We start from the raw sequence: 27,739 nt of genomic DNA on the forward strand, positions 1-27,739 counted from the left end.
GGGTTTGGGACAGGGAAAACAAGTGGCGTCCGCTTTTTGAACAAGACCCGAGATCTTTTGAAGAGAGAGAGAGAGAGAGAGTGGCACTTTAACTTCCCGCAAGACGGACAAGTCACGTCATACTTACTGTACAACCCTCAGACGCAAGTGACGTGCTACACATACAGAGCAGGGTAGAGATAATGAAAGTAGGAAAATCCGAAAGTCTCCAAAAATGAGAGTAAATATCACATTAGCGCAAACAAACGGAAAATATTACTCAGGGAAATAACAGAACAGCGAAAAGAGATCGAATATTCAGGTGCTGTACGGGCTTTTAAACATTCGAAGCTCCGCATGAAATGCAGATCACAACAGCTTCTCGACCGAAGAGGAGGTGAAAAAAAAAAAAACACCTATTACTTGTTTCCCAATGTATCACCTTTAAGAGGGGTTTCGGAGGAACAGACGCGTCTCCTTGAGGTGTGCTCAGCCCCTCTCTTCACAACAGCGCCTACCGCGGGGGCGGGGCGGGGCGTAGGCGTGCCAATTGCAGATCACGCGTGAGGGCAAAGACGAATTAAAAGAAAATGTTACACATTGTATGACCCTTTAAGAGGGGCGTCGGAGAAGCGGCCGCTGGCAGAGGACAAAGCCCCCTAGTTTAATATATATCAGTTATTTGAATCAACCACCATGTAAGCACTCCACACAATCATGGCTAGGAAACAAAAATAAATAAATAAAACATTAATTAAACACGCCACTCAAGGGATATTCTCAGTTTAATTTAACTCAAATTACTTTGTCCGAGTTACAGCACAGGCAAGGTACACACATATAAATCAACAATAAAAAATACATATATAGGGAGAAAGAGAAAAGCCAAGCAAAATGGCACCTTTTATTGGCGAACTAAAAAGATCACAATATGCAAGCTTTTGTGGCAACTCAGGCAAGATGTAAATATATATCGTTGGAGCTCATATACAGTACACAGCTCCACAGATACTCACGGAGTCCTTCTAGAACTTTCGCCACACTCCACATCTATCTCCGTGGTGAAACAAGGCTCCGTCTGGGAAGACGCCAGTAGCTTCGCCATCATGCGGGATTTACTTGTGTTCCCTTTTTCGTATTTCCTTTAGACATGAAATTTCCATAAAGTTGACATCCGACTCTTCGTTTGTCCGTCCCCTTTTTTCCAAAGCCAAGCTCCCCTTTCCATCCGTGATCCAACCCCGCTCAATGCCTCGCACGTTTTACACTGTGACACACTAAAAAAATTTTTCTTTTTAAGCGCGCTCTCCTCGACCTTAGTACCAGCTTTCTCTTTTTTTTCCTTTCTTACACACTCGTTAAACACCCCCCCCCCCCCGTTTCCACACGTTCTTCTTCCTCTCACCACACCAAGAAAAACAAAAATCATTGGAGTACTAACGGCGCGCTATACCATGATTGGTAGTAAACGGCACCAATCACATCTCTCTCTCTCTGTTCCTGCTTTCCCCACAGCAAAGAAAAACGAAAGGTTGTGTCACTGAGGCGGACTACTAAGTTTACTATTAGGAGGGCGCTACATGTCGGTTTAGTGCAATCGCTAACCAACTTTTTCCTAGGTAGTATGCGCCCCCTGCTGGATACAAATTAGCACAGTAAAAACATATGTCATCATATGTGTAAATGAAATAACATTAGCAGGGACTCTAATGTTATTATGGACGTGATAATATTATGCAGCAATGAAGTGTGAATGAAATCTGTCATATACGTGTGCAACATCTATAATGTAATAATAATATATTTTTTAATTTATATAGCACCTTTCCTATGCTCAAGGAAGAGCAGAAACAATGTTTAAAACAAAGCATGTGCGAAGAAATGATACTTAAAAAGCCTTATTATATAATTCACTAGCTGTCCCCGGCGGCTCCACCAACGTAGTAGTGAAACTGGACAAACTTTAAAAATCAATTAATAATAATAAAAAAAGTCATTCTGGCCAAGCGTAAGGTAGGTACGCTCCAACGCCACACGTTGTCACTGTATCTAATCATGTTCAGCTCTGAATGGAGAGCGTCCCCTGTGTGGGGAGAAAACCACGTGGTCGTGATATCTCTGCCAATCAGCAGCTACCTTCTAAAACACACGGAGCTCTGATCTCTCTCTGTCGGAAACGCCAAACGTTACTCCTTAATAATCTGTAGATGATAATGTCTGCTGAAGGTGATCTCCAACACGTGGCGAGGCGTAGACCAACTCGAACTGCGGCCGGCGCGTGAGTGAGGAGGGCCCCGCCCCTTCCCGTCGGCCCTTAGCCTCTCTGGGATTCGCGCAAATAAATCACTGCCGCAAGCGAACTCTGGTAGTTAGCGCGATGTGAGAAGTCGCAAAATCAACCGGAAAGTTCAAGCAAATTAAAAAAAAAAAAAAAAAAAAAACCCGATCTAAACCCGTTAAGTAGTTCTCTCATTCACTATCTAAGCCACAGGTGTCAAACTCCAGGCCTGGAGGGCCGCAGTGGCTGCAGGTTTTCATTCCAACCTTTTTCATAATAAGTGACCAGTTTTCACTGCTAATTAATTTCTTTTCTTTAGCCCTGTTTTAAGGATTCAGTCCCCTGAATTGATTCTTTTCTTCATTAAATGACAGCCAAACAGAAATTAGACGTAAAACGAGCCAACAGATTATCAATTAAACTGGGGATTCAAACTCCAACCAATTTCACTCCAACCAGTTTCTTAATGAGATGCTGATTCTTGTTATTAATTGAACCCATCATTTAATTCAATGGCTTGTTGCTGCTCTCGTTCTGCCACAGCAGACATTTCCAAACCTGTTGATTGTCTGTTTTACTGAGACCTTCACCCTTCTTTATTTTCAGCTGTTGTGTGATGGGCACAGGGGAGCTGGTCATGTGGCTGCTCATTATTGTTTGGCTACTAATTAAGGACAAATAAACAACTGAGGGGTCTGAGTCACGTCAATTAAAACAAAGCAAAAGAAGTTAATTAGCAGCAAAAACTGATCACTAATTAAGGAGATGGTTAGAAGGAAAACCTGCACCCACTGCAGCCCTCCAGGACCGGAGTTTGACACCCCTGCAAGCGAATATAAGATACTTCCGGAAGCTGGCACATGAGTGAGGAGGGATCTGCCCCCCTCTCCTTGGCCTGCTGTGTCTCTTTCAGATTTGCTTGCATAAATCGGTACCGCAACAGAACTATGACACTTAGTGCGATGAGAGAAGTCGCAAAATCAACCAGAATGTTCAAGCAAATTCTACAAAAAAAATAAAATCTAAATCTGTTAAGTAGTTCTCTCGTTCGCTAGCTAAGTGGAGTTAAGGTTACGCCCCGCCCCCCGATGAGTCTCTCTGGACTTCGCGGTAATAAATTGGTACCGCAAGCAAACTATAATACATAGCGCAATGATTGAAGTCACAAAATCAACCGGAATGTTCAAGCAAATTCTAGAAAAAAATCCGTTAAGTAGTTCTCTCGTGAAAAGTGGACAGACAGACAGATGTTGGATAATATATAGATAGATAGATACTGAAAAGATCACACCACAGCAGAATGGCCAAAGCGCTGACAGGTACGTAAGTACAAGCAGCTCAGTGCGCTTAGCTTCCGGGCATAGGCGGTCTTGCTCTGCTGAATAAGGCTGAGGGGTCTGCCAGCCCTTGATATGCCAAATCGAAGCCAGGAATGCACATGGAGATGGTTTTAATGCCCCCGCCCTCCACCACCGTGTAACTTCCAGACCAACCCCAAAATGCCAACTCTATTATAAAGCCCTGCTTTTTGCTCCATACACCTCTGGACTGAACTTGCCATGGCTTCACCTGATGTCCCAACACCCAGGAGTGTTCACGTAACACACGTTTCAAATTCCCACAAGCTGATGCTGTCCACTGATCTCTCAGATGGCCGGCTTCTAATTTTGAGAAGGTCCCTCCGGGTTTTGAAGTTTTTCTTTCAGGCCTCCTGTTGCTCTATGTACATTCCAAACACAAGTGTTTCCAGATCTAAACTGACCAGTGATGGCCGAGTGTGCCCTGTGATGGACTGGCACCCCCTCCAGGGTGGGTTCCTGCCTCGTACCCCAGGCTACCTGTGTCCACTATAACCCTGCGCTGAATTAAGGTGCTTTGTGATAGCAGTGGCTAGCAGTTCCTGTGGCTGACCTTGCCATGTCAACTGACCTCCCCGGAGTCACTTCTGCCATGTTCAAAATCAGCTCTTCCCTTCTCTTCTCTTCTTCCATCAGTAGAGCCTTCTAGGAGTTTGTGTGACTTGACGAGTCTTTTAGAAATTCGTTCAAACATCTTTCATTTTACCATACTGGAAGAAAAAACAAAAAAAGAAAGAGTGTTATCATCTATTACAAAGAAAAATTGCATATCTACCAATCAAGATATTGAGATTTTTGAGCGGGTGGCACTGTGGCATGGCAGTGTTGCTCTTACCTTTCATCTGCTGTAGCTATTAGCTACAGAAACAGACTTGGTGGACTGAGTGGTCTCCTCTTGTTTGTCAAATTTCTTACATCCTTATGAGCGACAAGAACTGTAAAATGTTTAATGGTTGACAACGATATGCCAACCCCAATTTGAGAAATAAGTGAAACACCACTTCAAGCACCAAGTGATGTGGCAGAAGCTGATGACGGGCAGAACAGAACAAGACCGAGTAGCGCAGATGAGCAGCAGATCATTCAGTACCTGAGTGCTAGGAGTCTATTGAAATGCAGACTGAAGCTGCTTAAACAGTCGGCGTGCAACGCACTATTCCAAAACTTTAGAAAGGAAAGGAAGACCAGAGGCACAATGAGAAGTACAAAATCGGAAAGATGCAAATTATTTATTTTTTTTAAACAATGGTGAAATAACTGCAGTTTTAAAACTCTCAGGTAGTACTACTTATTCAATTGACAAACTGGCCAAATGAAAAATAAAAGAATTAAGAGACATCAAGGTGGACTTCAGGAATGAAATATGAAAGGGGTCCGGCAAAGCAGTAAGTCATTTTAAAGAGCTTTCATACAGAAAACAGGAGTGACACTTCCCTCGGCGTTCAGTCTTGAAAAACTGGAGTCACCCTTTATATTGTGTGTTAGCAAGGAGACAAAGTCGTGTGTGCGGATCCTTATACGGTGAGAACACTCTGGAACTGGTTCACCATTTCAGTCCTCGACAGGACACCAGCAACATTTCAGGCTGTGTCGAAGGCTTAACAGACTAAGAGTATAAAAGAAAGTTAACCAACAGAAATGAAATAAAGAACTACAACCAAACATTCTCACTCGGTCAAGCTGCAGCCCTAATTACAGGAGCAGAAGCAAATAGAAGTCTCCCTTCTTAGCAGACAGATCCCGAAAGACACTGTCAGAGAAGGTCAGAGAAATTCAGATATACACACAGGGGTGGGCAAAAGTAGGTTTACAGTTGTGAGAATGTTCATTATTGTATTAGTATTTATTAATATTTACAATAATTGAGTTAATAAAGCTATTGTAATAATCATAACCTGCATGTCTTTTTCTATATGAACAACTGTAAACCTACTTTCCACAACCTTGGATAGATAGATAGATAGATAGATAGATAGATAGATAGATAGATAGATAGATAGTGTAGGGGTCCTCAATCACAGTCCTGGAGGGCCGCAGTGGCTGCAGGTTTTTGCTCCAACCCAACTGCTTAATAAGAATCCCTTATTGCTCAAGTAACACTTCAGCTTCACTTTAGTTGTTTCGCTCATTAAGATTTTGAGCCCTTGCTACTTATTTTAGTCTTAAACAGCTGTACTCTTGGTTTTTAATTGCTCCTAATTAGCAATACAAAGCAAATGACAAAAGAGACCAGCATTTCTCCATTTAGCTTGATACCATTTACTCCTGTGTGTATTTATCGTGCACTATTGGGTTTAATTAAATACTTGGAAGGAAAGCAGAGAGAAAAACGTGAAGGACTGAGAATTACTCCTCCATTTTTGCCTTCAAATCATTTGAATGATATCCTTAGAAAGTGGAAGAAAATCCAGGGTTTGGGAATGACCTGACATAGCTGAGTTAAAGCACTAACAAGACATGCAATTAAATTATTGGCAAGAATTGCTTTCTAATTAAGTAACCGGGTTAAAACAAAAACCTGCAGCCACTGCGGCCCTCCAGGACTGTGATTGAGGACCCCTGATATTGGGGAGGTGACCAAGGACCCGATGGTCACTCTGTCAGAGCTCCAAAGGTCTTCTGTGGAGAGAAGAGAACCTTCCAGAAAGCCAGCCATTTCTGCAGCAATCCACCAATCAGGCCTGTATGGTAGAGTGGCCAGACGGAAGACACTCCTTAGTAAAAGGCACATGGAAGCCCGCCTGGAGTTTGCCAAAAAGCACCTGAAGGACTCTCAGACCATGAGAAAGAAAATTCTCTGGTCTGACGAGACAAAGATTGAACTCAATGGGGTGAATGCCAGGCGTCACGTTTGGAGGAAACCAGGCACCGCTCATCACCAGGCCAATACCATCCCTACAGTGAAGCATGGTGGTGGCAGCATCATGCTGTGGGGATGTTTTTCAGCGGCAGGGACTGGGAGACTAGTCAGGATAAAGGGAAAGATGACTGCAGCAACGTACAGAGACATCCTGGATGAAAACCTGCTCCAGAGCGCTCTTGACCTCAGACTGGGGCGGACGGTTCATCTTTCAGCAGGACAACGACCCTAAGCACACAGCCAAGATATCAAAGGAGTGGCTTCAGGACAACTCTGTGAATGTCCTTGAGTGGCCCAGCCAGAGCCCACACTTGAATCTGATTGAACATCTCTGGAGAGATCTTAAAATGGCTGTGCACCGACGCTTCCCATCCAACCTGATGGAGCTTGAGAGGTGCTGCAGGAGAGGAATGGGCGAAACTGGCCAAGGATAGGTGTGCCAAGCTTGTGGCATCATATTCAACAAGACTTGAGGCTGGAATTGCTGCCAAAGGGGGCATCGACAAAGTATTGAGCAAAGGCTGTGAATACTTATGGACATGGGATTTCTCAGTATTTTTATTTTTAATAAATTTGCAAAAACCTCAAGTAAAGTTTTTTCACGTTGTCATTATGGGATGTTGTGTGTAGAATTCTGAGGAAAAAAATGAATTTAATCCATTTTGGAATAAGGCTGTAACAACAAAATGTGGAAAAAGTGACGTGGTGTGAATACTTTCCGGATGCACTGTATCTATCTATCATATAGTACCGGTTAGTTCTTTCTATCTATCTATCTATCAAAAAGAGAGAGACAGATGGATATTACAAATTTGAAAATAAATTAAACCAGACATCTTTGGCATATTCATGTATTTTAAAGATGTGTTTTTTCTGATGCAAGGATTTGTTTATCTATTTCTATCAACAATTTATTGTTTTATTCATTTAGTTATGACAAAGACGTATTTACTTTGGTTATTTACTTACGTTTAAGTCCCGTTCAGTTCTCCAAACCAGACATTCCTGCTCTCCCACGTGGTATTCTCTCCATGCCGGATTCTCCCGTTGCTCACCGGCACTCCTCTTCCTCGTTTTTTTTTTTTCTGAGACGGTTTCCGCTCCCACGGTCTGCAGTTAGCTTGAATCTATTGTGCTTTTTATCTCCTCCTTCTCGCTCTTGTCTCAAAAGTGCTGATACGAGTGCGGCCTGCCAGTCGGCCGGACATAAACAATGACAAACACCCCGTGTCATCAGAGTGCGACTCGAGGGAAAAGTGATGTTTAATTGGGTGAACATTGCCATCTATTGGGAGGAGGGACGATTATTTTAAATCATCATCGACGGCTATCCTTGGAGTCGCGCCTTGATGACTCCTTTTGTTGTCGCCTGCCATGTGAATCGCGTGTCTGCGTTTTCTATCGGAGATTAGAGCGAGCAGCAGAAGAAGAAGAGATAAGAGGAGCTAGGAGAAGAGTCGGTATGCCTCGGGCGGGGACGGGAATGCATGGTGGGAGAAGGGGCTGGAGAGGAGAGAAGAGGAGAGCGGGATCGGAGGGGAGAGAGATAATCGACGAGCTATCCGCGTTTTGCTCATTCGGGACTTCTCCGAATTTGTATCGCTTCAGTCATCTCCGTCTTCCAGTCGGGGGCTGTGTTGGTCTCGTAATGTTTTTCTTGGTCACTCTAGATGGGTTGAAGTATTCCTCCATGATACTCGCACTCGTCGTCTGTAAACGATTGAGGAGGACATCAGCGAAGGCTCAGAAATACAAAAAGGAGAACATAATATCAGCAGAGCGAGGGACTGGGAGTGGGAGTGGGAGTGGAGGTGGGCTAATTATTGAATGGACTGGGAAAGTAAAGGACGCGAGTTGCATCCCATCGCATTGTGTGCAGTTTTATTTAACTGATATAAAACCTGAAGATCGTCTAAATGAAACAGCAGCTTAAAAAAGTAATGTGTGTGAACGGCGCAAATTTGCAGCAACACAAAGTGGACGAGCGAGACGCGGTAGGGCGATAAAATAATAATAAAAAACCAATGTCGGATACCGGTGTGAATGTGCGCGTTACGTCATTAAAACGACATCTTTAGAAGTGGCACTGGCGGTGTTCAATGTAACGTGTTTGTGTGTGTGACTTTGACTCTACTAGTTTGGGATGTCGTAGTTAGTCTTATCGACATGACGTGTTCTGTAGCGGCGTGAGTGGTGGAAGCGCATGGAGCATTAAGTGCAAACGAAAAAGAACAACCACCTCCAGTGAGGAAAAATGCTTACATTTTTGTTGTTTTAAATTGTCTTGAGTATTCGTTTGTATGGTGGGAGCTCACTGCTGCTGAGGGGTTTGTCCTGATCAGAATCGGTGCCAGAACAACGCAGCCGGGCAGGCACATGAAGGACAATTGAAAGGACTGACCTGTCCGCTGATGATCTGCGGTTTACATGGTCAGCCCGGTGGGACCTGACGGAGCCATTATCGGCACAAGAGTGCTGTCTATTGAGAAACCGTCATCTGCTGTCACCAGGGCTCCCAGATTTCTAACATTACAGATCGTGACAGCCACCATTTCGGACGACGAAAAAAAAGAGAGAGAGAGGGGTTAAGGAACAAAGGAAGACAAAAAATTAATAATTTATAATTATAGGTATATGTAAATAAGTACAAATATAAAAGAGAACATATATAAAATAGTTACAGAATTATCACAATACTACACTTTGACCGATCATTCGCAGCAAACGTACGACGACACGAGCACACGACCTACGCGAATACACGCAATTCAAACACTCGGATTAATTCCTAATAATACTAGTAATAATGATACATTTCTCTCTATTATAAAAATCCTGGAGAGAAACAGTAGGGCGTCGAGACATGATCTTCATATTAAGATCACGGAAGACACTTAAAAGACCCACGGGGACCTTAAACATGAGACTTTGTGCCCAGAGATTGACCCAGGACCGTCTCGCGATGACGTAGAACATGAGATTCTTTCAAGACACGCCCTACTTACAATCAATATCAAATAAGACCACGGGGCAGTAAAACATTCAGTCGTGTAAAGGATTTGAGCACACACAGATCCAGGGTCTCAGCGCATATAAAGCGTATAATTTCAATACGTTATAAATGAAACGTCGACAACTAAGCGAAGAAGAAAGCAGAGCGGAGTAAAGAGACTCAAAAGTGTTGGAGAGAAAAAAGAGCAAAAAAGAAAGAATAGTCTAGGTGCAAATTCAGAAAATAAGGAAAGTAATAATCAGCCCGGAACAAGTGGAATTGAACAAAGCACGTCCAATCGGGCACAGAATTAAAAGACAGAGTAAAAGACCAAGTAGAACTTCATAAACAGGTTCACAAACGTTGGCGCTATACACATGCAGAGCAGATTATGAAAGCAGTGGAATTGGAAAGGCAAAAAAAAAAAAAAAACGTATGCGTGATACAAGTGTGGAGAAAGTTAAAGAGTATGAAAGTCGGAAAATTACAGAGTATAAAAAAAAGAAAGTAAAGATCGCAGTAGCACAAAAAAAAACGGAAATTATTACTCGAAAAAGCGAAAATAATCACCACGGACCAGGTGTCATTTAAAAAACAAAAATCGGGACAAAGCGAGGTCAGAAATAAAAGACAAAGAGTAGAAAACAAAGTAAAACATCAGAAAGAGGTTACAAAACAAGGGGGGCCAAACACATGCAGAGCAGGTTAGAGAAAATGAAAACTGGAATTCAAAAGATTAAAAAAAAAAAAATGTAGCACAAACAAAGAGAAATTATTACTCGGAGGAATGACTAAAAGGCGAATAGAGATCAGATATATGGACACAGGTGCAGAGGCGTAGCTAGGGTTTACAGCGCCCGGGGACAACTGAAGATTTTGCGCCTCCTCCTGTTTGGAAAATATTTCATTCTAAAATTTCGTAACATCAATTTGGCGCCCCCTGGATGCTGCGCCCGGGGACAGATGTCCCCCCTTGCCCCCCCCCCACCCACCCCCCCCCAGCTACAGCACTGCACAGGGGATATGTCAGAAGTATGGAAATATTGTAAGGCTTTGAAGTTTAAGTCAGAGAATTTCAAAAAACGTGTTTTACCTCACATGCATTTATTGCTTACTTTGCAAAAAAATTCATTAACTGCCGATGATGTCGATCGCTTTGTCTGTGCTGAAATTCCAAACCGAGAAACCTCTCCTGAATGATGGTACAAAGTGTCTCACGGACCTCATTTAAAAGATTCAGCACATTGGGACTTGAAAGATTCCAAATATTGTTTTTACAGAAGTTCTGACATAAAAGTGAAACTAATGAGATAGCAACAATTCAAAGGAAAAAAAAAAAATCTTAAAAGTGTGTATCCGGAAATCCAAACACGGGGGTCAGCGAGCGAAGACCCCTAGTTATTTATATAATGCCCTCCCCGTGGATTCAGCTGAGAGCTGCCAATTTTATTGTTTAAAGGTGGTACGCCAGACAGTTTCCAAAAAAAAAATAGCGAGCCTCTTTAACTAGTACGGAAGCCGAGAGAGGACGCGCAATATCGTTATTTTTAAAAATTGTTTTCTCGAGATAATGGAATAATTTTATCGCGATCTTGAGAAAAAACGAAACGTAACCTTCGCTCCTGGCATCAGGCTCACTTGGATTGCGACGCCTATGCAGCTGAAGCCTTGCTAACCGTCTTCTTAAGTGACAGACGCTAACGTTATTATTTCCTAAACTGAGGCATAAACATATTTCAGCCTGCGTCAGCCCTTGATTGAACAAAAATGTGACGCGCTGATCAATACACTTCTGCTCTTCTGCCGTTTTCAAACCGGACGTGGCTTTGATAAGCTAAACATTAAACGTAAGATAGAATGATTTCATAATTTCAAGAAAACAAAATCTTTTTTTTTTTTTTTTTATCGAGATCTTGATAAAATTATTCCATTATCTCGAGGAAGCAATTAAAAATAATGATATTGCACGTCCTCTCTCGGCTTCCGTAATGCTTTGCCCATTGAAGCCACTTCCTGGCAGAAGAGCAGAAGTGTATTGATCAGCGCGTCACATAAGGGTTGACGCAGGCTGAAGTATGCCTTACATTCTATCCCTGCCCCAGAAACTGTTGGACCTGGCAATTAAATGGGCAGCCACAAAACTGAGAAAGTACCGCTTAGGTCGAGATCTCACTTTTGTTGTGGATCACGCGCCTCTTCAGTAGGTGGCTGCTCACAAAGAGAGTTATCTGCGAGTGACTTGTTGGTCCTTTGACCTTAAACTGATACAGGGGTATCACTTTAACTCTTTGAGGGCTGAATAGTTTTTCCAAAACATGCAGTTTTCTGAAAAGCACCCAAGGGTGCGAGGGTCTCACACATAAATCAACCGAAAATATCAGTTGCTGGGTGCCATGGTCCGCCAGTTCATAATCTCTTGTGGCTCGAGATGCTCACGGGTGGCATGACGGTGGGCAGTGCACATTGCAGCACAATCTGGTTTGTTCCTCGTGTCATTATGAGTGGCGGTCTTCATCTACCCAAACAGGTTTGGCACCACGATTAGCTGGAGATCGATCAGCAGACGCTGTTTCCTCAGTCTCGATCTCCAGATCACTTGTGTCCGAATCAGAGTCCAATTCGGTGATAATATACAAAAACGTCATCCACGGAGTATTTTGCTTTGTGCATTTGCTTTGATCTCTCACCAGATGTCGATGCCATTTTTGTCGTCGTTTGCTCTTCACTACTCACCTGAGCACAGGGAATCTCGGTCAAACCAACGGAGCTAACTTTCCTTTTAGCAAAGAGAGTCGAACTGAAATGGTAACGGCGGGTTTTGTCACTGTTTACAATTGCTTACTGCTCTCAGCGCCTCCTGCTGACAAATGTCGACATCCGCCCTGAAAGAGTTGAGGTGATGCTGCATAAGGGTTTTTTTTTTCCCATGCCAACACAGATGCCTAATCTTGGGTACAGACCTCTCAGTCAGATCAGCTCTGCTGTCTGTTTGTGCGTTTGGGGAGGTCATGTCAGGCTTAGGGCATACCGTACAGGTATGGGATTGGTCAAAAATGATCATTTGTCTTAACTCTTTCAGGGCTGATGTCGACTTATATGAAAAGGAGGAGCTGACGATAATCGATAATCAACTGTAAGCTGTGACAAAACCAATCATTACATTTTAGTTAGCTTCGTTGGTTTTGACCGAGATTTCCTGCAAAAGGATGAGCTGACGATAATCGGTATTCAACTGTAAGCTGTGACAAAACCAGTCGTTACATTTTAGTTAGCTTCGTTGGTTTTGACCGAGATTTCCTGCTCTCCCGTGAGCAGCAAGGCGCAGACAATGGCAAAAATGGCACTGACATCTGGCGAGAGATCAAAACGAATGCGTAACACAGAATGCTCCATGGACGACGTGTTACCTGTTCTCTCCGAATCGGACTAAGACTTGTCAGACTCTGATTTTTGATCCAAGTGATCGAAAACAAATATGAGGTTTTGCAGCTTCAGCTGATTGGTCCCCCGCTAATCGTGGTGCTGAACAGATTTCATGTAGCTGACGCTGCCTGTGGCACTATTCACCTGGGAGGACTGCCACTTAACAATGATAAGAGGTAGAAACCAGTTTACAATGCACTGTGACCATGACCGCTGCTGCTGCTGCCCCGTGCAGCCATATGAACACAGCCTGGCAGCTTGCCTGCTGCACATTCTTGGCAAACTGGCAGCCACAGCATGCAGCAACAGACGTTTTATGTTGATTTCTGCGTGAAGCTATTGCGTTTCAGAAAACAATGTTATTTGGAAAAAATTTTCAGCCCTCAAAGAGTTAATATGACAGATATTTGGAATCGTATAGATTATAAAAGGCGTTATAGACTAAACTTAGTAAAAATACATATGTGAATCATCAATGGGTTAATTGGATATTCTACTAAAACCTCTAAAGATGGCAACTCTCACCTCTGGTTTAAAGCAGAGCAATAATTCGATTTTCACAGAACAACATCCATCCATCCATTTTCCAACCCGCTGAATCCGAACACAGGGTCACGGGGGGTCTGCTGGAGCCAATCCCAGCCAACACAGGGCACAAGGCAGGGAACCAATCCCGGGCAGGGTGCCAACCCACCGCAGGACACACACAAACACACCCACACACCAAGCACACACTAGGGCCAATTTAGAATCGCCAACAATCCACCTAACCAGCATGTCTTTGGACTGTGGAAAGAAACTGGAATGCCCGGAGGAAACCCACGCAGACACGGGAAGAACATGCAAACTCCACGCAGGGAGGACCCGGGAAGCGAACCCAGGTCCCCAGGTCTTCCAACTGCGAGGCAGCAGCGCTACCCACTGCGCTACCGTGCCGCCCCACAGAACAATTCCTACATATTAAAACAGATTATATTAATTAGACATAACAGAGAGGGCTTTTAAATGGAAATTAGCACCAGCATGTGAACATGCAAATAAATAAGTAACCAGTCAATTTTTAATAAAACTCTCCAGTTGAGTGTCATTACTTTTTAAACATGGCAGAATGGAAAAACAACTTGAGACCTCGGACACAAACTGACCATTGCTTTGGCTGTTCTGTTAGCTCATTTCTTTCTTCTTTGTCATTGAGCACTTGTGCGTTTCCTCATTCAGTTTGGGCACTGCCATTGCTCCTCTCTGTGTAAAGCACCCAAACCCTGAAATGTGATTCTGTTAAGTAATTGCGTCACTTTTCTTTTGACAGATAAAAAAAAAGAAGCTTCCATCCCATGCAGTGAGTTATCTTATGTGCTTCTGGCTTTGGGAGGGCCACTTGTGGAGAAAGGAAGAGTTTTACATGAGAGTATGGCCTCCACCCAAGAGGATGATACGGAGAAAGGAGTAGCCCACATTAAGAAAGAGGATTGTGAGTGGGCTGCCTTGACAGATTGGCACGTCAAGTCCGAAGAATGTGAAGGAAGAATTCCAGTTTTCAAAGAGGAGGAGAACAAGGAGAAGACTATCGAGATTAAAGTTGAGGATTCAGACGATTTCCCGTTTAGTCTTGGGCTGCAAAAGAGTTTCAAGCAAGATGTCGGGGAAGAGTTTCACTCCAGCGCACAGCCCTGGGTCACGAATACGGGACAACTGCCTACCCAACAGAGTCCTATGGGACTGAAATCGGAGTCATCGGAGTCTGAAGAGAAAATCAATGAAGGAAACGAGAGAGAAAAAGAAGAAGAGCAGCACTCGTCTAGGAGTGTGGGAATAAGTGAGTAGTGTGATTAAACATAAAAGAAAGTGAAGGTGAGAATATCTTCTAGTTCTACCTGTGCTTGATTTGGTGTGTTTTAGTAGATGGACGTGAGAAACACAAAAAGAGATGAGCTGCTCAAGTCAATAAAGAATAACAATAGCTGACCTAACAAATAATAAAACGTAAAGGTTTGTGCAAACTACAAAATAACTGAAACGTCCAGTACATGATTTTCCCACTTAAAGCTGCAATTTTAGCACTAAAACTTGACAAGTATTTTCTATAAAGAAAATAAAAAACCAAATCATTTAAAATATGTATTGTATCAACTCTTCTCCGATTGGAGGACACATGTGCACAAAAAATCCTAAAATCATTCCATTCTTGCAGCTAAATCCACTACAGTGATAGGCTCCTGTCATTTTCTAACGCCATTTCTAACGTCGTTCAGACGGGGTGACTTGTGTGTCTTGGTCTTGTCCACAGACTCACATCCTCACACAGGCAGACGTTTACTGTGAAAATCATCTGTCACCCCCATATCTTCATGTTCTCTCTCACCACATCCATAAACCTTCTCTTAGGGCCTTCCTCTGTTCCTCTTACCTGTCAGCTCTATCCTTAGCACCCTTTACTCATTGTACTTGGCATCTCTCCTCTGTCCAAACCAACGCAATCTCGCCTCTCTGACTTTGTCTCCAAACCTGAACTGACCCTCTAATGGACACGATTTAGAAATGAGTACATCCTCATCACACCCAATGCAAAACTTAATATCTTTAACTCTGTGATCTCCTTCATCCCCTCTCAGGAACGAGAGATTTGAGGTCATCTTGTCAGTTACCTCTTTCAGTTCCTACATCGTGGCTAAAGTTTAAGGGTGACAGGGCTTTTTCAGTTGTTGCTCCGAGACTTTGGAATGATCTCCTGCTCCATATCAGATCTTCTCCTTCGACTGAGGTTTATAAGACTCGGTTCAAAGCCCACTTTTTCTCCTCCACCTTCTACAGATGGGTGAGGTTGTCAGGAAGGGGAGGAGAGATGTTACATAGTTTTAATCCACTTCTTCCTCTTTCAGCTGCTTCCATTAAGGGTTCACCATAGCGGATCATCTTTTTCCATCTCTTCCTGTCCTCATCATCTTGCTCTGTCACAGACAAATTAAGGTTTTCCCGAATAGCTGAAGAAATAGGCATCTTGGCAGGTACAGTTTGGAAAGACTTCTTCCTGATTTGGCTGTTCCCGTTAGAGGTTGCCACAGCGGATCATCTTCTTCCATCTCTTCCTGTCCTCATCATATTGTTCAGTCACCCCCGTCGCCTGCATGTCCTCTCTCACCACATCCATAAACCTTCTCTTAGGCCTTCCTTTTTTCCTCTTCCCTGGCAGCTCTATCCTTAGCAACCTTCTCCCAGTATACCCAGCATCTCTCCTCTGCACATGTCCAAACCAGCGCAATCTCACCTCTCTGACTTTGTCTCCCAACTTGAGCTGACCCTCTAATGTCCTCATTTCTAATCCTGTCCATCCTCGTCACCCCCAATGCAAATCTCAGCATCTCTAACTCTGCCACCTCCAGCTCTGTCTCCTGCTTTCTGGTCAGTGCCACCGTCTCCAGCCCATATAACATAGCTGGTCTCCCTACCATCCTCCAGATAATGTCTTCAAACAATATTAACTCTTTCAGGGCAGATGTCTACTTTTGTCGAAATTCAGGGATACATGACAGTAATCAACTGTAAACTTTCACAAAACTCGCCATTACGTTTTTGTTTGACTCTCTTTGCCAGAAGGAAAGTTAGCTTTATCGATCTAACCTTGATTCCTTACGCGTGTTTGAGTAGCACAGAGCAAACATCTTCTAAAATGGCATCAACATCTGACGAGAGACCAAAAGTGAATGCGCAAAGTAAAATACTCCATAGACGACGTTTTGTGTATTATCACTAAATCGGACTCTGATTTTGATGCAAGTAATTTGGAGATGGAGCATGAAAATGAAAGTGAGGTACCGGCATCAGCTGATCGTGGTGCTGGACATGTTCATGTAGCTGATGCACCTACAGCAACGTTCACCTGGGAGGACCACCACTTACAATGACAAGAGGCACCAACCAGATTGGGTCGCACTATGACTGCCACCCTCACACGTGAAGATGGTGAGATAGCCGGCCCACCATGCGTTTCTGCAGGCCCCACACAACCACTGCTCCCTGAGACGCCATACAGGCAGTGACAGCAGCCACAACAACAGACTTTATAAGTTGATTAATGTATGAAACCATCGCTTTGTGTGCTTTTCAGAACACTGAGTTTTTTGGAAAAAAATTTTCAGCCCTCAAAGAGTTAATTCAATTACTAGTCACACATGTAGGAGGAGCAGACGCATCTAACAGTAGGCCTGTAGGGGGGTGCCAATCCAGTCCAGTCCGTCTCGGACACCCACATTGAACCAGTTTAGAGCCCCCCAGTCCACCCGACCGGCATGTTTTCTGAGAATGTGAAAGAGTAACTGGAGTCTCCTGAGGATGACTTGGGCAGATGTTGAAGGCAGGCTGACACGGCAGGGGCGCCCTCAGCCCCCAATGAAGGCACTCGGAGACTCAAAACGGACAGCAGAGTTAAGCTTTATTGTATGGCACACAGAAAAACTTCTCCCAGATGGGAAAATGAGCAAACAACTAGAATCAACTCTTACATTTATTACAATTCTCATCACACAAGTCATTATTCATCCTCATCTGACTCCTAGCATTCCATTACTCTAATCCTGCCTCTAATTGATTCCACCAATAATTCTTAGTTGAGGGGGTGTCAGACCCCGCTCTCTCTACCTTATCTCTTTGATAAGGTCTGTTCTTGCTTGCTACTATAATTTACAGCCAAAGAGTTCACATTTCTACTTGTAAGCGAGGGGCCCATCTTTCTCCAGCACATGTCCAAACCAACGCAATCTCGCCTCTCTGACTTTGTCTCCCAACTTGAGCTGACGCTCTAATGTCTTTATTTCTAATCCTGTCCATCCTTGTCTCCCCCAATGCAAATCTTAGCATCTTTGACTCTGTCACCTCCAGCTCTGTCTACTGCTTTCTGGTCAGTGCCACCATCTCCAATCCATATAACATAGCTGGTCTCACTACCATCTTGTAGATAATGTCTTAATATTGAATTAATATGGCATGCAGAAAAACTCCTCTCAGATGGGAAAATGAGCAAACAACTAGAATCAACTCTTACATTTATTACAATTCTTATCACACAAGTCATTATTCACCCTCATCTGACTCCTCAATATTCCATTGCTCTAGTCCTGCCCCTAATTACTCTACCATTTTCTCTCGGCTGGGTGGGTGTCAAACTCTTCTCTGTCCATCATAGCTGTCTGACAAGCCCCTACCTGCACTCCTCTTGTTTCCCAGCGCTCATCAATGATTTACATCCCAAGAGTTTACTCTCCCCTCTTTATCAAGGGGCCCATCTCTTCTCGACTCTCCTGCACATCCAGACTTTAACTTGAGAGATGATGGTGGTCTGTGGCTTATCCAGGGTAATACAAATATAGAGCACTGAGCTTTTTAACTCCTAACTCTTACATCTTAATACTTAATGAAATATAGTGACTACTGTTCTCATGTGCTTATAATACTTTTCTAATACATGGAGATTACCAATTTTAAGAATACAACTTTGTATACAGACATGTAGGGAACATGTGAAGTCCGCATGGTCAATGTTTGGATGTGTGGTTTGAACCCTGAGGCAACTAGCCTGCCAGATTCCAGTTACTGTTGGCCAGCTAACTCCACACCCCTACCACCCCATTCGTTTGTTACTCCACAAAGCTTCTGGTAGGAGCCCTGAACAGACACGCTAACCACGTTACTCATTTAACTTAAATTAGATTTCTAAGGCATCAAAATTGCATCAAACAAAGAAGGAAAACCCAAATGCAGTATTCAGATGAACACACGTGTTGGTTGTCTCTCCGTTCAGCCCCTCCTTGTTACTCTTACACAGATGAGGTGAATGTCGGTAGACACGGTGGAAAACACAAAAGCTCTGGGACTTGACTCCATCATTGAAGGTGTCCCGTCCGTTGTGTGTTCAGCCCCCCTCATCACAATGCGAGCTGCAGAGATGCAAAGTGGCTGGCGCGTAGCGCAGGCTGGGGTGGAGGGTTGGCGAGCGAAGCCTCCTAGTATTTATAAAAATACTAGCTGTGTAAGCCCGTGCTGTAAAAATCCCAGGGTCCTAGAAACTATTGAAATCGTCAGGGGGGAAAAAAAATAAAATGTCGAGATGTCAGGTAATTGAAAGGAACTCCTCTGGGCGTCTCTCTCTGTCCTTGGAGGATTCGTGTTGCCGACGTGCTCACCTCGCTTGTGTGTTACCGGCTAAGTGACTTTGTCTTTCTCTTCTGAGGTTTCGTTTTGCCGATGTGCTGGCCCCGCTTGTGTTATGCGACTCCACCTCTCACTTCCAGGCCGGACAGACAGACACACACACTTCCAAACGTAGACGTTTATATATAAAATAAAAGGTCGGGTAAACAACCCTTAATTATTATTATTAACGCAGTCCAGAGGGTCAGCGAAGCCGTCGTATCCAGGATCCGAACTTCTGACTTTGAGGGATGTTTCAGTTGATTACATTGTATTTACGCTCCTCGGGCTATGTGGTCTTAAATAAGCTCCTATTTGAAATTAACCAATGTATTGGGCTATTGGGCACATCAGGTTCTATTAGCTAGTTAGTGCTCCTTACTTACCATCTCTTTAAATTGTAGACGCCTTACCTCAGAAGTGTTCCAAACTCTTGCATTTCTGGTAGGTTTTGTTTTTGTGAATACGCCTTTCTGAGTGTGTATTTATTTTGTGTCTTGAGACGTGAAAATAATTTCATTTTGGTTTCCACAGCTAGTGGTAAAATCATTCAAATCCAATTATTGACGATCTTTTCTGGGGCTACCATCAAATGTGTCCAGACCATGTTTAAAGTATCTTTGTAGAATAAGCAACACTTGACCTCTTGTCACACTTGCTTTGCTTTACTTGATGACATTTCAAAGTCATGTCGGTTTAACAGGGCATGACGGCTTTTTCATTTCATCACTTTTCACGAGGCATGCAGCACTTTTTCAATGAGCTGGAAGGGGGCCATCAAGTTTGTCCACGTCTGTACACCCAAACTGTAGAACTGAAAGAAAACTTTTTTTTTTTTTTTTTTAATTTGAATGGTGTCGTTAACATTTAATTATACAATGCACAAATTCAGAACTGTAATGTACTCAGGTATTAGCCTGCTATAGATTGCAACTCAACCTCTCTTGCTTTTTTTAACAGCAGACATATTTCCTTTCACTGTTATTATAGACCAAGTGTTAGCAGTCCTCTCAGCGGTTGAACAAGAACTAATGTTTCTCTTGCATGTTCTTGTGTATTATGAAAATTGAATAAAACTTATTTTTATTATCTCATAGTAATACACCATGTATACCATCAACTACACAATTAAAGTCACAGGTACTCACTCTAAAGATATCACACTCTCCACCATGTCTTTTCAAGCCCTCATTGATGTTGATTGGTTCTTGGGGCCTCTTAAATATCACAAGTGCACACATAAACAAAGATTGTCTCAGCCCATCTTGAGCTTGTGGTAAAAACTTTGCATTTGTGGAACTGATTGATCCTCAATTTGAAAATGAGGCTTATTTAAGCAAGACGTATTCAACTAAGTCTCAATTTCATTAATGTTGTTCTTAGAATACCCCATGAAGGGAACAGAAGGCTAAGGGAAAATCACCAGCCAGTGTGCCACCTATCTTTTCAGAAGGTTTTATTTATTTCAGAACATATGCTCTTTGTATCATTGCAGATTTCCAGGAGAATGGCAGCTTCTCCTCATCTCCACCTGCTGAAACTTCTCTTCAGTGCAGACTGCAACAGAAACTGGACAGGGAGAAGATGAAGAAATCAACAGGAGGATCAGAAAATTTGACAGCAGCCTCTATTAAGTGTAACTCTCTTCCTGTGAGTGGAGCCATCGATACTGAGCGACAACAAGGGCAAAAGGCTTTGTGTGCTAGCCAAGACTGTGGAAAAACTTTTACAAACACATCTGACCGTGAAGATCACAAGTCGGTTCATACAAGACAAAAGCCATATGCCTGTTCTGAATGTGGCAAACGATTCATTAATAACAGCAGTCTTCAGATACATGCAAGAATCCATACTGGAGAGAAGCCATATGACTGTTCTGAATGTGGTAAACGGTTTATTAAAAGTTCCAGTCTCCAAAGACATAAAAGAATCCACTCTGGAGAAAAGCCCTATGGCTGTGTTGAATGTGGAAAACGGTTCTTTCAAAGTAACACCCTGCAGAATCATGTAAGAATTCACTCAGGAGAGAAGCCATATTGCTGTTCTGAATGTGGAAAAAGATTCCTCCGAAATGGCAGTCTTCAGGCACATGTAAGTATTCATACTGGAGAAAAGCCTTATTGCTGCTCTGAATGTGGCAAGCGATTTTCTAAAAATCGCCGTCTCCAAACACATATAAGGATGCATACTGGAGAAAAGCCCTATGGCTGTGCTGAATGTGGCAAAAGATTCCCTGACAGTAGTACTCTTCAGAGCCACAAAAGAGTTCATACCGAAGAAAAGCCATATGGTTGTGCTGAATGTGGAAAAAGATTTATTAAAAATATCTACCTTCAGACCCACATAAGAGTTCATACTGGAGAGAAGCCATATTGCTGCTCTGAGTGTGGCAAACGCTTTTCTAACAGTCACGGCCTCCAAACTCATAAACGAATTCATACTGGAGAAAAGCTGTATGGCTGCTCTGAATGTGGCAAAAGGTTTTTTCACAAACGTAGTCTCCAATCACATTCAAGAATCCATACTGGAGAAAAACCTTATGATTGTGCTGAATGTGGAAAAAGCTTCATTCACCGTAACACTCTTCAGAGCCACATGAAAATTCATACTGGGGAAAAGCCATATTGCTGCTCTGACTGTGGCAAAAGATTCCTCTATAATGACACTCTTCAGGCACACATGGGAACCCATACTGGAGAAAAACCTCATTGCTGCCCCGAATGTGGCAAACGTTTTTCTTACAGTCGTAGTCTTCAAACACATTTAAGAATCCACAGTGGAGAAAAGCCATATGTCTGTTCAGAATGTGGCAAAAGATTCCTTAAAAGTAGCCATCTTCAGAGGCACAATATAATTCATTCCGGGGAAAAGCCATATTGCTGTCGTGATTGTGGCAAACGATTCACGCAGAGTAGCTCTCTTCTGAAGCACATGCGAATTCATGCTGGAGATAAGCCATATTGCTGTTCTGAATGTGGCAAACAATTATCTGACAGTTACAGTCTCCAAACACATAAAAGAATCCATACTGGAGAAAAGCCCTATGTCTGTACAGAATGTGGCAAAAGCTACATCAAAAGTAGCCATCTTCAGAGGCACAATCTAATTCATTCTGGGCAAAAGCCATATTGCTGTCCTGAATGTGGCAAACAATTCACCCAGAGTAGTTCTCTTTTGAAACATTCACGAATTCATGCTGGAGCGAAGACATATTGCTGCTCTGAATGTGGCAAACAATTCTATGACAGTTATGGCCTCCAAAGACACACAAACACACACACTCGGAAAAAGAAACAAAGTGCCAAGAAGTGCAATCCAACATATGCCAAACGTGGAATAAAACAACAGAAATAGTGCCAGTCATCCTGGGATCCAGTTTCAGGCCCATTTTGACACCCTACTTATTACCATAATTCCATATTAATTGCAAAATGAAGCATTTTTAGCAACAATGCAGGTGCTACACTGAGCCCTCGCTGCACACTTAAGGGAGGACAAAATAATGCAGTTCATCTGAACTGTCCTGAATAAAGACTGAGGTTCACTCCTGGGTTGGTAGTAAACACGTCAAGACAAATTGGCAACATTAAACCTGAGAGATGCTGTTTGACTGTCCTGAACATCCATCCATTTTCCAACCCGCTGAATCCGAACACAGGGTCATGGAGGTCTGCTGGAGCCAATCCCAGCCAACACAGGGCACAATGCAGGAACCAATCCCAGGCAGGGTGCCAACCCACCGCAGGACACACACAAACACACACTAGGGCCAATTTAGAATCGCCAGTCCACCTAACCTGCATGTCTTTGGACTGTGGGAGGAAACTGTCCTGAACATGAAATGAGATTTTAGAGAAAGTCTCCATCTTCGGAGAAACACAAGGATTCATACTGGAGAGGAAAAAAAAAACTGAAAGACGAGCTGCATGGCAGATGGTAGCATGATTGAGTAGCTCCAGGGGACCACTGGCTTTTTAGCTGGCTTTTGTCAAATTTTCCTCCCAGTATCAGATAGCAGTTATTCAGTTTCTTAACTTTTGCTGTTATCAGCTATGTCCTTATCCAGAAGGTTTCATGTGGATGCTTCAAACCTTATAAAGAAAGAACTCCACATTGAGACCTGCTCTGGCACTGAAGCTGGTAATCCTACCATGGCTGACCCTATCTGTCTCATTAGTTTTAAAGAAATTGTGAAGAAAGGCGATCCAATAGAGTTTTTGGCCAGAACATTCCCCTGCCTTGAAAACGTTTCCACAACTGTGGAACGGTACCACAGGATTTATTTCTCCCAAGGCTGACTCGGGCCATTCACGGCCTCTTTATAGTGTGACATGCAGACCATGTGATGGCTTTTCATGAGGCCAAAAAATACCCTGATTTATCCATTAAAGGCCATCAAGTTCATCTTTTGCTCAGACTTTAGTCCTTTCACAGTACAAGCACAAAAGACGATGAGCCCAGTCATAAGAGCTGCTCGCAGCACAGGGCTTCAGATATTTCTTCTCTCTAAAAACCTGTCTTATGGATCGAGTTCTGTGAAATTCATTGAACTGAATAAAGCCACAGGGGCCATTAATGGCTTCCAGGCTACTGGCATCTTCTCTTCATAACAGCCTTTTCTTCTGGAGTCACACACAAGCCTGCAAGCCCTTCCAGCTCAAGATGGATTATGCACAGACTCTTTAATATTTTTTAATCTTTGTGTTGGGACAGTTCAAGCCATCTGTGTCTGTTAATGTTTATCATTTCAATCATTGACTGACATTCTTTGTTGAATTTTCATTATGGGGAGTTTACTAGTTGATCAGCCAGGATTGAGTGTGAGGTCTGTTTATTTTATGTGCCTGCCAGGTTATGGCGGTGGTCTCCATGCTGTCTCACAACGTTTCAGCCTTTGGCAGCCACATGCAGCAAAACATGCATACCCACTCCTGACATGGTCTCCAGCAGGTTTTTATATTTTACTTACAGGGGATTCTGTTCATTTTTCAATTTTTATACGCCATATTGTGATGCTTGGGGTGGGCTTGGTAGCTGCAAATTCTAAAAAATATCTGTGTATTTTCTTGTGGGGTTCTTCTTCAGGTGCTTTGGGGTGAGATGTGGGGGTTCAGCTGGGTTAAATTCCATGGTGAGGTTAAGGGGGCTAGGATTCTGGGTGGGTCTGATGTAAGGAACCTTCAGAGTGTGTGTGGCTAGAAAATAGGTGAGTAGGCACCGGTGCAGCTGTGTGGTTTCTCAATATGTCCTCACAGGTGGCGCAGTGGTAGTGCTGCTGCTTTGCAGTAAGGAGACTGTGGAAGATTGTGGGTTCGCTTCCCGGTTCCTCCCTGTGTGGATAGCGCTTTGAGTACCGAGAAAAGCGCTTTATAAATGTAATGAATTATTATTAATAATTTTGTTTCCATTCTCTGTGTTATTTCTCCTTTAAGGCCATTGGCTGCCTAACGGCCATGGCCCGGAATGTTCAGGGCCTCAATTATTACTAAAACATCCACCATCCTTGACTTTCATGGTGTAATAAAAAAAGGTTATTACCTTTCAACAAGAATCAAATCTGCTTACTAGAGATTGACTTAACAATAGGCATTATTGTCTGGGAGTGTCTCACAAATGCTGTGTAATTACTGGGGTGCCACATAGCTTACTGGTGGCAAACATTTATTCGAGTTCAGATCCCTTTGGTTGATTCTGCTAGCTTCTTGTTGAGATTGATAGTTTTTAAAAAATAAATAAATAAAAACTGCTTTTTGCTGCAACTACAGACCCCCTCCTTTCTAAGTGGGTATCTCTGACTTATCACATTCCTTAAAGCCTTTGAAATAGTTCTTGGCACTGTTGCAAACTCTTATATGAATCCTCTTTTTGATTAATGCCCTCCTCCTCCTTTTGTCATCGCTTACCCTGCTCCACACTGGCGCTTTGCACATTATAAATGTAATGAATTTATTATTATTTGCCACCGACTTAATCTTTGATTCCTTTTGTTTAAATCATCTTTCTCTAAGGTGAATTCTTTGCAATTCTCGCACCACTATCCCCAGTCCAGATTAGAAAACGTTTTCATCTTGCAGTCGCTCTCTGCTGCTGTTACCAATGCCAAATTGATTTTCCCATTATGTCAAGCCAAGAGGCAGTGACTTTGATGGCAGGCCTTAGCATCCATCCACATGTTGACTCCAATTTGGCTAATTGGTTATCAGAAGCTAATTGTCTAATTGCTTAAAGGCTTGACGTCATTTCTCACCAACTATGGATAAACCCCGTATGTCACATCTTCCAAGTTTTTAGCAAATTGAGAAAACAATGTCACCCCTATAATTAACAATCTCTAGATTTAATTTTTCCTGAGCTTCACACACATAATATTGTTTTTTTTTTTTTCACAAATCAATAACACCTTCCATTTAAATCACACAGTCACGGCATTTAAATCATGTGGTCGTAATCTGACATTTTCATTGGTAGGCGGTCTTTCCTCATCGGTCCATGGAGTTGCGGTTTTTGTCCTGCAGTATGTAAAATAGGGTGCACATATTAGTTTCTTTCATCGTGCTATGACCGCAGTGAAGACATATTTGGCCATCACCACTACCTTATAACAACAGGAATGACCTAAAAACTCCAAAAACTATAAAAACTCAATTTTGAAATTTTTTTTTTAAAATACTAGGTTTTTCCATTGCACGTGAGATTTTCTGGAATTTTCCAAAGTGTATGTAAACTTGTGACCCACTGCAATTGTGTTATAATTAATAAAAAGGGAAATACTATGAGCGGCACGGTGGCGCAGTGGGTAGCGCTGCTGCCTTGCAGTTGGAAGACCCGAGGACCTGGGTTCGCTTCCCGGGTCCTCCCTGCGTGGAGTTTGCATGTTCTCCCCGCGTCTGCGTGGGTTTCCTCCGGGCGCTCCGGTTTCCTCCCACAGTCCAAAGACATGCTGGTTAGGTGGATTGGCGATTCTAAATTGGCCCTAGTGTGTGCTTGGTGTGTGGGTGTGTTTGTGTGTGTCCTGCGGTGGGTTGGCACCCTGCCCGGGATTGGTTCCTGCCTTGTGCCCTGTATTGGCTGGGACTGGCTCCAGCAGACCCACGTGACCCTGTGTTCGGATTCAGCGGGTTGGAAAATGGATGGATGGATGGAAATACTATGAGCTCTGTGAACATTGTGGGAAACGATTACTTTTACCATGCACAAAGTAGGTGTCTTAAACGACATGCTCAATTTGTAGGTTTGTTGGTACAAAATCTGTGGGCGGGTTATAAAGTGAGTTTTAAAGACTTCGCCCTAAATGTATGGAAACTTTTGACTTCAGCTGTAGTAAGCTGTAGTTAGAATAAGGAACGGGCTGCTCATAATAACCCAACAAAAGAAAATGTGAAAAGAGTGTTATGGAGCTCACTGTCATAAAGAACTTTAGCATTTTAGCATGAGATAGTCGTATAAAGAAGATAATAAGTCGACGTGACACATGCCGCCTCTGCCCTCACGTTTTTAAGCTGCATGGATCTCCAAGCTGGTCACCCTTCTCTGGCTTCCCTGACTGCCGCCACCACCTTACGCAATCACTTTTGACTTTTCTGCTGACATGATTCTTGTAGGTGGATATGAAACGCATTTGTATTTCCGCATGTGTTAGATGTGGCTGTCGATGATGTAAAGGCTCGATTGCTGAATCCCGAGGATAAAGAAGTAGCTTCTGTAGTTTAGTTATGAAAAAACTACACCCTCTTCATTTTGGGTGTGGGTGGGAAACGTTTCCCAGTCATGCAGACATCACTTTAGCCACTTTCTCTATTTTTGTGCATTTTGTTCCTCACAGGGTGTTGGGGTAGCTAGGTGTAGTTTGGGTTGGTGTTTATACAGAATGGAACTGTCTTGTTCTTTCATACGTCCATTTTTATGGATATTACTTTTACTCTTTAATGAATAATAAAAAAAAAAAGTTCACAAAAAGTTGGATCCAGATGTGTGCTTTAAACAAACCTGTGTCTTAAGTGAAGTCAGTAGTTGTGTTTTACATGAAGAGTGTTATACAAAATAAACTGAACTACTTAAAAAAAAAAAAATTAGTGGTACAGAAAAAGCTTTGGGAATGTTCTAACAAAAAGATGGCATTGTTGCCACAGGACTGATTGTTTCTTATTGCACAAAGCTGCCTGAGCCTACTGGTCTTTTCGTCCATAATGGATACTTCATGGTGGTCTAACTATTACAGTTCCATGTTGAAGTAGAAGTGCACACCAAATAAATTTGAATCCACATGTTGTGTTTCTAAAGCAGGGGTGGGCCGATGTCAGTCCTGGTGGGCTGCAGTGGCTGCTGGTTTTCCTTCCAACTCATCTGCTTCATTAGAAACCAATGATTGCCAATCACAGACTCTTATTTAACGTTATGGCTTGTTAGTCTGCAATGTTAGGTTCTTACATTGTAGATTTTGTTCCTTTCCAAGGATATCATCCAAATGCTTTGAAGCTTAAAACAGATCAGTTTCAGTCTGTCCCATTTTTCTCTTAAGTGTTTTATTAAACCAAATAGTGCGTGATGAGCACACAGAGGTGTAAATGGGCACAAGTTTGATGGAGAACTGCTGGCTCCTTTGTCATTTGTATCTTATTGCTAATAAGGAGCCATTAAAAACAGTGAGGGCAGCTGTTTAACAAGAC

At 42.9% G+C, this 27,739-nt stretch overlaps 1 protein-coding gene across 1 annotated transcript in view; it reads left to right on the forward strand.

Annotated features, from left to right (window-relative positions):
- LOC114641649 (zinc finger protein 184-like) overlaps positions 1 to 24,352 on the forward strand; it is a 38,086-nt gene extending 13,734 nt beyond the window's left edge. Inside the window, exons 4-6 of the mRNA XM_028790674.2 lie at positions 7,774 to 7,935; positions 14,200 to 14,706; positions 20,569 to 24,352. Of these exons, the coding sequence (XP_028646507.1) occupies positions 7,774 to 7,935; positions 14,200 to 14,706; positions 20,569 to 22,427 (2,528 nt within the window). The 3' untranslated portion in view covers positions 22,428 to 24,352. The remainder of the gene's footprint in view (positions 1 to 7,773; positions 7,936 to 14,199; positions 14,707 to 20,568) is intronic.
- The last annotated feature ends 3,387 nt before the right edge of the window (positions 24,353 to 27,739 follow it).

This window comes from Erpetoichthys calabaricus, chromosome 5, assembly GCF_900747795.2.
Source record: "Erpetoichthys calabaricus chromosome 5, fErpCal1.3, whole genome shotgun sequence".
NCBI classification, from domain to species: Eukaryota; Metazoa; Chordata; class Cladistia; order Polypteriformes; family Polypteridae; genus Erpetoichthys; species Erpetoichthys calabaricus.